We start from the raw sequence: 11,454 nt of genomic DNA, 5'->3' as shown, positions 1-11,454 counted from the left end.
GGCCAAAAGTTTGGACACGCTTGACTAAAATGTTATCTATGATTTTAAAAGTCTTTTAATCTGAAGGTGTATGGTTAAATGCATGAAATTAGGTTTGTAGAAAAAACTATACCTGTGCCAAACAGATTAATTTCTGTTATTAGAAAACTAAAATTTTATTTTAAAATATTGTTTTTTAAATAGATGACTTGCACTGAATATTAAAGAAAAAACTGTCAATAAGAGCCCAGATTAAATGTGAAGTCCTTCAATATTCTTTAAAATTCAGTCAAAAATAAAACTTCAAGAAGCTTCTTGATAAAATGACACGAGTGGTTTTGCAATTTCTAGGCAAAGGGTGACTGCACTTCAGATGATAAAATATAACAGAATTTTGATTTATTTTGGATGCTTTCAGTAACCAACATAATTTCCACAGTTGCGTTTGTGTTGTGCCATAGTTTGAACGAGTTTATTATTATTTTGTTATGTGTACAAATGTATAAATAAAGAACGAGTGAGTGTGTCCAAACTTTTGGTCTGTACTGTATAAATACATCTATGAATTAATATTTTATTTAGGTATATTTTTTATTTATATTTATAATATAAAATATATCAATATATATATAAATATACACACTGTAAAAAATTTGCTGTAATTATGCAGCTGGTTGCCAGTAACTTACTGTAGAAGATAAAGTCTAAAAATGTTTCATGTTCATTTAACTTTGAACAAAATGTTGCCAGTAAATAACATAAATGTAAAATCTACAGTAAGTTACTGGCAGCTAGTTGCCAGTAATACCCAGTAATACTGTAATTTCTACAGAAATTTTTTACAGTGCATGTAAATGTTTCTTAAATACAAAGATTGATGTGTGTGTATTAATATATATATATAAAATAATTACACAGTGCACACATAAATTATATGCAAAAAACGTTTTATTTTGTATGCAATTAATCGCCATTAATCTTTTTAGAGCCCGTATAATTATAGACAGTTTGGATTTATTAATACTAAAATTATTAGCTAAATTATTATGTTATTAAAATTATTTCATAACATCATTATTATTGCATTCATAAGAGTTGCACCACCTGACCTCCGCAATGAATTTACATTTAACAGACTTCTTTGTGGATGCTTTTGCCTGTAATATCTAATTTTAATTAAAATTAAAATGGGTTTAATAAAATAGCGTTTTTTTCTGGTTTTAGTTGTACCACCTGACGCAGAAAGTCAACCAGCCTACCTATTAAAGTAGCCATTTTTTCAGTATTTAAGAGAAATCAAACTTTTTATTCCCTCATTAAGACCACCTGTGGTTAAATGGATGATATAATATCATGTTTACTGTTAGTATACTTGTTAACTTCTTCATAAAAGGCCAATGATTGCGGTTGTACAGCCTTGACATTTGAGAACATCCAAATTGTTGGACAAAAGTTTTTTTAAAAGTGATATTCATGAAATTTTCCAAAAACATGAAAAGGTTTTAGAACATAAGATAATGCCGAAATATTTTATTTTTAATTTTTTATAATTTAAAACACCATTTTAAAAAGTTGACTCCTTTATACAGTTGCCCTGCCTGACATTTTACAAGTTTGAGATACCAAAACCCCAAAAAAACTTATTATTAAAAAATGCTGAAAGTGTATTTAAACTAAATATGTTTTATAGAATAAAGTGACACATCATAAATTTATCAAGTTATTTTTATAATAAATAATGCCCCAGACACAAAAATATGACTCATAAACGTCAAATTATTAATCCAGTGTTTGCCACTGCTTGCAATGTAACTACATTGGTATGTTTTTGAAGAATATTAAATCAAATCTGAGGATGTAATGGATGATATGAAGACTGTTACGCTTTCTTCCGATCCATCCAGTCCAGCATCATCATTCACTTTTATAAATGACATCCATGATAAAATGAATGATGTGAATCTCTGTACATTTACTCTCTCTATATTAAAGATTTAACTTTGTTGGTTATCAATCCATTCATATAATTACATGTTATACATTTAATGCAAAAAACTCAATTCACCCAAGCACCTCTCATGTATATCTTTATTGCTTGAATAGTTTTGATACAGAACAGATTCTGAAGCACTTATTCGAGGAACAAGAGTAGTGTACCAAAATGTTCTGGTGATTCTGTTTCCATTCAAGTCCAGTAGATTTATTTTTGGGGATGTAGCAGCAAAGCTCCCTTTTACATCAGTCGGCACGTCAAAGAGTGACAGACCTCCATTTGTCCGAACAGGGAGGATAGAAATAAAAATAAAAAAAGAGAGGAAAAGAACAAATCTCGTAGAAAACCCCATGAGAGGAATGTGGATTTGAACTCCACCCTGTTCATCTGAATTCACAGTCAAGTGCTAAAAGTAGTGATTGATGGATCAACATCTTCAAAAATCAAAGGTGGAAAAAGATTAATAAAATGTTTTGCAAATTATGATTTGAGAAATCCTTTATGTAAGAACCCTGAGAGTGAGACAGTGGGGTGGCAGGTGGGTCAAAAACCGAAAGAAAAGAAAATAATAATCTATAAATGAACAACATGCAAAACTACCCTACAGATTCACCCATAGCAGAATAACACATTTCACAGTTTATATGCCAAGAATATATCAATGAAAACAACTTGTATCTCTCAAACTGAAATCATCAATTATAATAATTAATAATAATAATAATAAAGATAACAGATCACTCGTTCTATAAAATGCATACAAACGTCTACGTAAAGCTTTTGGATCGAAAATGATTATTGTTATCGAAGACCCAAATCAAAGATGGGCTGCTATGTATTGAATCATTTCTTACGCAGCATAATTGTTTTAATACATGGCTTCTCCACATTCACCCGCTCTGGGTCACAATAAATACATTAAAAACAGTCTGTGAGTAACCGACCACTTTCGCACACATAACACGCTCGCTTGAACCCAGGAAAAGGCATCGGGGAGTCCTGGAAAACAGATCGAGAAAGCGATTGCAATTGCATTCAAGTTCATCCAATACTATAAGTCTCGTGCCTGAGCAGAGATGCCAGATTTTCACCACTAGGGGGTGAACAGGGCCTGATGTTCGATGGCATCCAATCAGAGGCAAGCTCCCTCTCTATCCCCATTAAAGAAACTCACTTTCATTACAGCACTTGACGTTCGGTCATCGGTTTGATAGAAGACCGGTCCATGTGATTACAAACAGTCTCCATGTCCTTTGAGGTTTGCTTTGTTTCTGAGGTTTCTTCACAACACAAGTTCATAAAACTGAGAGAGGTCAATGAGATATCCAACACTACAAAAGAATGTGTGATTGATACGGGAGCACTGCAGGACCACATCCTGACAGGAGGCAGCAGGGCGACAGTGTTCAAGTACTCCATGAATTCTGGTTCGGAAAGCGAGACACCAGCCTGAAGCTCCGAATGAGAGTAAGGCTTAAACAAAGTATGTTTTTGGAAGACGTTAACCCTGGACGCAGGTACATTTTTCAATCAAGTACACAAGATTTCATACTTGCAGGCTACCTCGCTGTGTTTGAAGTAGCTGAGAGTGGGATCGACGGAAAGCATTTCATAAGCTCCTAAGTTAAAAATACTGCATCCCATCCCATCAGCATAACTGGACATTAATGATTTATTTTGGACAAACATTGCCCATATACTTTATAAGACTGCAACTTTATTAGACCCCTTTGCTTGGCCGTTCCCTAAAAATCCACAGAGTTCATTATTGCCATTACTCTGGAAGGAATTAAAGGGGAAATTAAAAGTCTTCTTATATTCCAGTTATGCAAGCTCTCCGTAGAAATAAGTCCTTTTGCTACTCTCGGCTTATGCTCAATAAACCTGCTTCTTATAGGACAGTTTTGCTGTACAAAATATACTAATTTGTTCATATATTGCTTAAAGTAGTTCTCTCAGGATTCCACAAAAGAAAAATTCATAATAATCATCGTAAAATACTATAAAAATCAACTTTAGATCAAGATAAATGCTGATAAAGATATAGCAAAAAAGTAGAAAGGCACTTGAAAACAGTCTTTTGTTATATGGCACCGCACAACAGGAGTCGCTCCTCACTCCACGCCAAGAAGCGGCGGCTCCGAGGTGGCCGAAATGTGCTCAGTAGTGGGCTTGGTGTGGATCTCCAGTAAACCTTTGAGGAGTCTCTCTGGTGGATCTATGGTGGGTGAGTCCTCACTTTTGTTCCCCACAACCTTATCGGTAGATGCACAATCCTCGTCTCTCATCTGTGTGGATGAATCGCCGTTCATAGTCTCTGTTATCTCACTCTCGTTTTCAGAGGGTGGATTGGTGCTGGTAGGCGTGCATTCACTTTCGCTGGCTGAGCGCCCACTGAACCCCTCTTCGTCCGTCCCACGAGGTTTCTGGTGGATTCGCTGGTGCCGGACCAGACTGTGCTTTAGGGTGAAGGTGCGCTCACACGTCTGGCACTTGTAAGGCCTCTCACCTGGTATAAACAAAACATTCACCTTTAATTCATACGAAATGGAGCATATAATGGTGTAGTACTACGTTTCAATAATGTCATTACCTGTGTGAGAGCGCATGTGTCTGGTGAGGTCTTGAAGGCTCCAGAAACGTTTGTTACATATACTGCACACCTTTTTCCTCTTGTCCGGCTTGCTGCCAGGTTCCCTGGCCTCTCCCTCAGCACTCTTTGGTTCAGTTGGGGTTCCCTCTTCGTCACTTCTCTCCTCTTTATCGTCCTCTGAGCCGCTCTCCGCCACGCTGCCCGTTCCTTCGATCTCGGCTGTGTTCTTTTTGAAACATTTCTCCGCTACCTCCTCTGCTTCGTTCTTAGCTTCGCAAGGCACAGTCGGATCATCTGCTTTTGAAGGTACGTTAGTACAGTCTGACGCTATGTCCAGCTGGTGAACTTTCTCATGTCTGGTCAGGGTGGCGGCGTAGCGGAAGCTTTTGTTGCAACTCTTGCAGGTAAATTTGGACTCGTCCTGCAGTGTCGCTTTGGCAGACGTGTCGGCTTCCGCCGCAGGGGAGCACTGTAATTGGTCATTCTCTGTGAACTTGATGTCCACTGGTTTGGAGGCAAAGGTCAAGTCGAGTTTTGTATTGCTATGGGAATCCTCATTTTCTGTTTCTGAGTCATTGTCCTTCAAGGGCTCAAGACCTTGTGGTTCCTCCATCTCGTTTTGAGGGAGCATATCTGCCACAGCCGCCTCTGTCGGCTTAGCCGGTGAGGGTTTCTCGGCATCAGATGCAACGGGCTTCTCGGGGTCTGAACTGAGATCCATTGCCTCGTTCACAGGAAGCTCCGCCTCTGATGTGCTTTCTAGAATATAGAATACATTGTCATATAGTTACTGTTTAAGCTTTAAACGTGTTAACAGGTCAGTTTAGCCATTAGCCAGATCAAAAAAAAAACATGGACCACAAGTTAACTTCGGGCCAGGCGCATAACCATGACAATGCGCGTGCGTTCGATGAAATCGTCTATTTCGTGTCAATGTGTTCTCTCATTCTTTATTAAAATATATCATTCATTTAATACAGACATTTGAAAAACAATAATTGTTTATTTTATTTTTCTGTTAGTACCTGCACTCTCTTGTGAGCCTTCCTCTGTTTCCTTAGACTTTGGCAGCACACCGTTGCGCCTTAGGACTCTGTTGGAAACGCCATGCTTGCGTAAAAGATGCCGCTCGCAATTGGACTTGGTTGAGAAAAAGGCATCACACTGCGGACAAGGATATGGCTTCTGGCCTGTGTGCAAAATGAAAAAGAAACACACAAATATAAATTGCTACTCAATATTGTAGTGATTTGGTCTGTTAAACTTAACATGATGTTACATAATATACATATACAGTAACTTAAAACTATTTTGTGCAAAAATGTTCTGTGCAAAGTGATATATTAATATATTTGAACTGAACTAGCACCTGTGTGTGTTAACATGTGGCGCTGGAGTGAACTGGCCCATGGGAAAACTCTGGGACAAAATGGACACGTCATCTTTTGCACAGAATTTGAGTACGCATTCTTCTTCCCTTTGGACTGCTGGGAGTGAGCACGCTGTTGAGCTGGCGAGTGTTTCTCTTCTTTCACCTCTTCCTCATCACCAACCCTCTGTTGCGGCCCTCCTTTTCTTGCTAACTCCATTGTGTTGGTCTGAAGATAGGCGCTAAACTTGTTGGCATCAGTGGTGGCCAACATCCTTTCAACACTAGCGAACTCCCCACTAGACTCCAAATCAATACTCGAATCTGTGGCATTCATCAGAGGTTTCTCTCTTGTTGCACTGTTGGAAGGCCTCTTCCTGGACTTTCTCTTTGAATTGTTTAGGGGGCGCTCATCTATCAAGGTCTCTGGGGATTCTTGCTTGCCAGTTTTATCAGAATCCACTTGAGGGGTGTTAGTGTTTTCCCGTTTAAGGAGGTCAGTAGCACCAGAAACAGAAGAGATGATTTGAGCAATTGACGCTAGTGGTGGAAGTTCCTTCACTGCTGCAGATGAGGGTTTAGGAAGCAGGGGCTTTAGACGCATCGCCCGTCCTGTAACAGTGCCACCAGTTAGAGAGGTGGTTAAGGCTACGGGGAGCTGGTAGCAGCCAAGCTGCTGAGACTTCTCATCAATGGGTCTATCAGCCTGAAGAGCCTGTGCAAGGATGCTAATAGATGACTGTTCTTTCTTAACCTCTCTGGGCAATGCAGCATTGATGTCTTGTTTAAGCTTCTTTATGGGATTTTTAGGAATAGAGAGATCAATAGGTTCCATAGAAGAGTCATAAGAAACAGGTTCAGCTTTAAGCCCAGGTGATCCACTCACACTTCCAGCACTACTACCCCCACGACTTTTGTTAGAGAAGTCCAGAGGTTGATCCATATCTGCATTGTAGTAGTTGAGGTCCTCCACTTTGACAGACTGCACTAACATGCTAGGAGAAACCCCATTGAGATTACATGGGTTTGGGCTATTTTGGGTTGATGTAGCTACTAGGGTGATGATGTGATCCTCAATATCCTGTTCCTGGACATCTAGATGTTGTTTCAGAAGATGATGAATACAGTTACGCTTAGCGAGGAAGGCCGCTCCACAGCACTTGCATTCAAATGGCTTTCGTTGGCACCCATTGTGAGTTCGCAAATGAATCTGTAGATCCCGAAAGGTCTTCAGGTCTTCCCCACAATAGCGGCAGGTAGTTTCACCAGACCCGCCCTGCTCAAAAATATCTGCAGTGGATGTGGATGAGGTAACGTACTTAATGTTTTTCTCAATCTCCTTGCGATTGTTTTTCATGTGCTTCTTGCGTAGGTGGCGCTCACAGTTAGCCTTGACGGTGAACGGGTAATGACAAAGTCGGCAGACGTAGGGCCGTTCACCACTGTGTGTTCTCAAGTGACGAATCAGTGTAGCTTTGTCTGGGGCAACATAGTCACAGATGTTGCATTGGTGGGGTAGGATGCCCAAATGATAGCGCATGTGTGCCTGCAGTGCACTAGAGATTGTAAAAACCTGATCACAAAATCGGCATGGGTATGAGCCTTTTTGATTTCCCTTCTTACCAGTGTTTTCCTCCAACTTGCCAATTTCCTGCTTGATATGCCTTTCATCCATATCCATTGGGGTATGGGCATCTCCCATGCATTCGGCCTCCATTTGTATCCTCTCTGTGGAACCATGGTTGCTAGCTTGGTTCCTGGCAGTTTTAAGAGGGTGACTTGCAAGGGGAGGAAGGCTGGGGCTAATGCAACCCAGTGATGCTTGCTGCGTGTTCAAGAGGGGTGGTGGGGTTGATGCTATCATATTGGTTCTGGGAGCCACCATGGGCTTTGGCTTAAGTGGAGGCATCTGCTTGTAGCCTGACTGCACAGCACTACAAGGTGCCTTCGATAAGGGTGGGAGCGCAATCTGGTTAGGAGCAGCTGAAGCTACTTTAAGAATCTGCTGTATATCAGCAAACTCCATAGTGGATTCGCCACAAACAGGCTTCACCACCACACCACCATCTGGCTGCATCAGGAAGGGCTGCACTTGGAAGGGCTGAAGGGACAGTAGTTTGAGAGCCTCTTGATGGGACAGACCATGAAGAGTCATTGGGTCTACAAGAGACAGGCTAGCCCCTCCAACAAGGCCAGGCTCCTGAGGTACAGTGGACTGATTAGGCTCCACATGAATAACCCGGATGCTGTCTAGCACAGCCTGCTGGGTTTCCTCTTCTGATGGGACAGGCTTGACTTGAGAGATGTGCTGCAAGCCCAGGAAGTCCATGAAGTTGCTTTTCTCAGGTGTAGAAGTCTCATCTTTTACAACTGCTGGTGAAGTTGTCTTTTGGGCGTCACTTGAACTTTCATGTGAGGCTTTGTGCAGGTCCAGAGCTGAGCACAGAGGAAACGCCTTGTCACAGGAGTCACATACAAAACGATGGAATTTGCCGGTGCATCTGCGAAGGTTCGTTTCACACCAAACCTGTAGATTTAAATAAATTAGAAAAATAAAATACTCTAGCTACACAATGACCGGTGTAGATTATTCAAGGAAATTGTGTTCCATTGTTGACAGTGGTTACTTACTTGGGCAATGCGAGGGAACTTGTGACATGAAAAGTCAATGAAAGCCAGATCATTAAAGCCAAGAGGGATGGAGGGGTTGTTCTGAATATAGGGTCGCCCGTTGGGGTCTGTGGGAAGTTGCTTATGGGTAGCTGCGTTGTGGCGGAGCAAACTACGGTGCGTCCGGAACGAGATACAGCATAAATCACATCTAGAAAATAATAATAATACTTATGTGAGATGTTGCCTTTAGAACTTTGTTAAAACAATAAGCATGTAAAGTTCATCATAGCAAACTAACTTTAAATTTGATTTGAAATGACTCCAGACGGTTCAGAAATAGTGTCCTATCTATATGGTGTTATAAGGATGCATGTATCCCAGACATCCACACAGGATATAATATAGCAGAGGTTTTTTCTTAGCGAGTTAACTAAGGGTTAGATGACAACCACACCCTAGCCTAACAGCTTGCTTTTTGTGTTTGTCGGGTGTTGCGAGAGACAGCTGGCTAACGTCAGTTACGCTGTGCACGGCTCTTATCATGTGCCCTAACTCTGATCATGGTGACGATGGGTGTATAGGGACTGTAAGCTGCTTTTATCTCAGCAGACATACAGAATGCCACGCAAGGGGCAACATAGGAGTGCATTCACCCTGCATCTGTGTTTGTCTGAGACACGAAATGTGCAAAACCGATAACATGTTAATGAGATATATAATTCTGCCATGCTTTCATGACTATCTTTCTCATGCTGAAAAACAATTACACATTTTTTTACATTTACAGACAAGCAATTACATTCTCCTTTATTTATAATTACCCCAAGCATTCTCTCTCTTCAGGCTGCCGTTGCTTTTCTATTGGATATTTTGCAACAGTTTTAAACATGGCTCGTCCAATCAGATTTCAGAGCTGAAACTATCCGTTATATTATAGCATGTACTGCATGTATGGGAGTGTCTGTCTAACTTGAAAGGGCTAAGTTGGGTAAAAGAGATAACATGTCTATATCTTATAAGCATCATTCTGCTTGTGCACATATGTGTGCCTGTTCCTTTTAACAGCGAAACCCAATTCACAGCATTGTAGATCCTCTTAACTAGCGCTCTTACCTCCTGTGATTACAAAGGATTAGTGCTAAATTTGCAGCACTTCCATACAGCAATAACGCTGCTCTGAAACTCAATCAGGCAAGCCCTGCCAACTTCCTTCATCCCGTGTAGCTACCCATTAACTACAGTCAGACAAGCTAATCGTCAGTGAAAAGACTTTGGAGACATCTCCAAGGTAACGACTACCACCTCAGATGCACGCATGCATCTATGCATGCATATGTGCAATACTACAGAGATGCATCTGATGCAGAAGTCTCCTTCTGTGTCTCATTACAGCCCCCTCCTTTATTCCCTGCTCCCTCTCTGTGCCACTCCCTGCCCTAAGCCTGGGGGCCGCAAGCGGGGGGAAGGGAACTCTAGGAGCCATTACGACTAGGAGGGGCCACAGAGACACGATTATAGTTATGTAGGTATGATTATTCTCCACAAAGCGGAGTATAAACTAATGGCGGGTGCAAAACTGCATATAGCTTCATTAAGGTGGACTACTTTAAGTTGACGTGGCAAATCTGTAAAACATGAATAAAGATATAGTTGACAGATTTAATCAGAACCAAACAAACAATATACATATAGCACAAATTAAAGTCAAATCCCTTTGAAACAAAAGCCCCTTTTTATTCGGATGTGTTAAATTATGACCGTTTTACGACACAAAGCATGCCACTATATCTCCCAGCAACTGCAGGGATCCAGACTAAAGCCCCAGTTACTGGCGTCCCCATGTAATATAGGTCCCACCTCATGAGACAAAGAGACAACATTCCAGTCTGAGCGTAATAGACAGCTATAATATACTGAACTGAAACCCCAGCACCGAATGGAAAACTTTCCCCCTTAATAACCCTTTAACACTCATGTTTCCCCATCTTCTCAGTTTTATGAATAAAATCTCACAATGGGTGTATGTTTGTACCTCAGTGTAGTGTCAGGATGAGTCTCCATGTGGGCATCTAGGTCATTTTTGGAGGTGAGGGTCTCGAAGCAGACAGGACAGGACAACACTTCCTCCTGCCCTCCTTTCAAAACCTGTTTGTCTGCCCCACTATCCTCCAGGACCTGCAAACAGGTCAGTGTCAGCTACATGAATGCCACTATGAGAGTACCCACTTGGGTCACAGATAGCAGTGGGTAGGATGGTAGAGATCGCTCTTACCTTTTTGCCAGAAGGCTCATCTGTCCGCTCACTGTCCTCATCTTGACTTAGTTTGCGTTTGGCGGCCGAGGAACGTCTTCGTTTTCCTGGCGACTGGAGGGTGGGGCTGTTGGGGATGGATGTGGCGTTGTCTTTCTCGTGGATCTTCATGTGCCTGAAAACAAATAAAAGAATCCCATTAATACCACAGGATGTCTTTGCTGTGTAAACCGACGCAAACATTTTAGTGCAATTTATGGTCTCGCGTAGGACCTATGCCATAGGCCAGGGGTAGGCAACGTCGGTCCTGTAGTGCCGATGTCCTGCAGAGTTTAGCTCCAGCTGCAATCAAGCATCCCTGAAATAGCTAATCAAGATCTAAGAGTCACCTGAAAACTACAGGTAAGCAAGGTTTTATCAGGGTTGGAGCTAAAATCTGCAGGACATCGGCACTTCAGGACCGACGTTGCCTACCCCTGCCATAGGCTATGCGTAGCCTGACGTGCACCTCTTCAGAAATGTAACAATGTGTCAGTTCTACGCGGACTGCAAGCACTGTGATTGGTCCGCTACAACACCTCACGTCAGGTCAAAAAAATCCTCATTTGCATTTCCAAAAGCGACGGTAAAAACAAACATGAGTTGAGAAGTAAAAT

The 11,454-nt window shown here is 41.3% G+C and overlaps 1 protein-coding gene across 4 annotated transcripts in view; it reads right to left on the bottom strand.

Moving 5' to 3' along the window:
* Positions 1 to 2,053: 2,053 nt before the first annotated feature.
* Positions 2,054 to 11,454, bottom strand: part of rreb1a (ras responsive element binding protein 1a) — a 52,580-nt gene continuing 43,179 nt past the window's right edge. For all 4 annotated transcript variants that reach the window (XM_055181607.2, XM_055181606.2, XM_055181608.2 and 1 more), the window contains 7 exons: positions 10,820 to 10,973; positions 10,580 to 10,722; positions 8,566 to 8,755; positions 5,935 to 8,461; positions 5,591 to 5,755; positions 4,566 to 5,324; positions 2,054 to 4,481 (listed from right to left, as the gene is read on the bottom strand). In XM_055181607.2, the coding sequence (XP_055037582.2) occupies positions 4,087 to 4,481; positions 4,566 to 5,324; positions 5,591 to 5,755; positions 5,935 to 8,461; positions 8,566 to 8,755; positions 10,580 to 10,722; positions 10,820 to 10,973 (4,333 nt within the window). In that variant the 3' untranslated portion in view covers positions 2,054 to 4,086. The remainder of the gene's footprint in view (positions 4,482 to 4,565; positions 5,325 to 5,590; positions 5,756 to 5,934; positions 8,462 to 8,565; positions 8,756 to 10,579; positions 10,723 to 10,819; positions 10,974 to 11,454) is intronic.

The sequence above is a fragment of the Misgurnus anguillicaudatus genome, chromosome 25, assembly GCF_027580225.2.
Source record: "Misgurnus anguillicaudatus chromosome 25, ASM2758022v2, whole genome shotgun sequence".
Lineage (NCBI taxonomy): Eukaryota > Metazoa > Chordata > Actinopteri > Cypriniformes > Cobitidae > Misgurnus > Misgurnus anguillicaudatus.
Note: the sequence above shows the minus strand (reverse complement) of the source record. Positions and strands in the feature narration are given on the sequence as shown.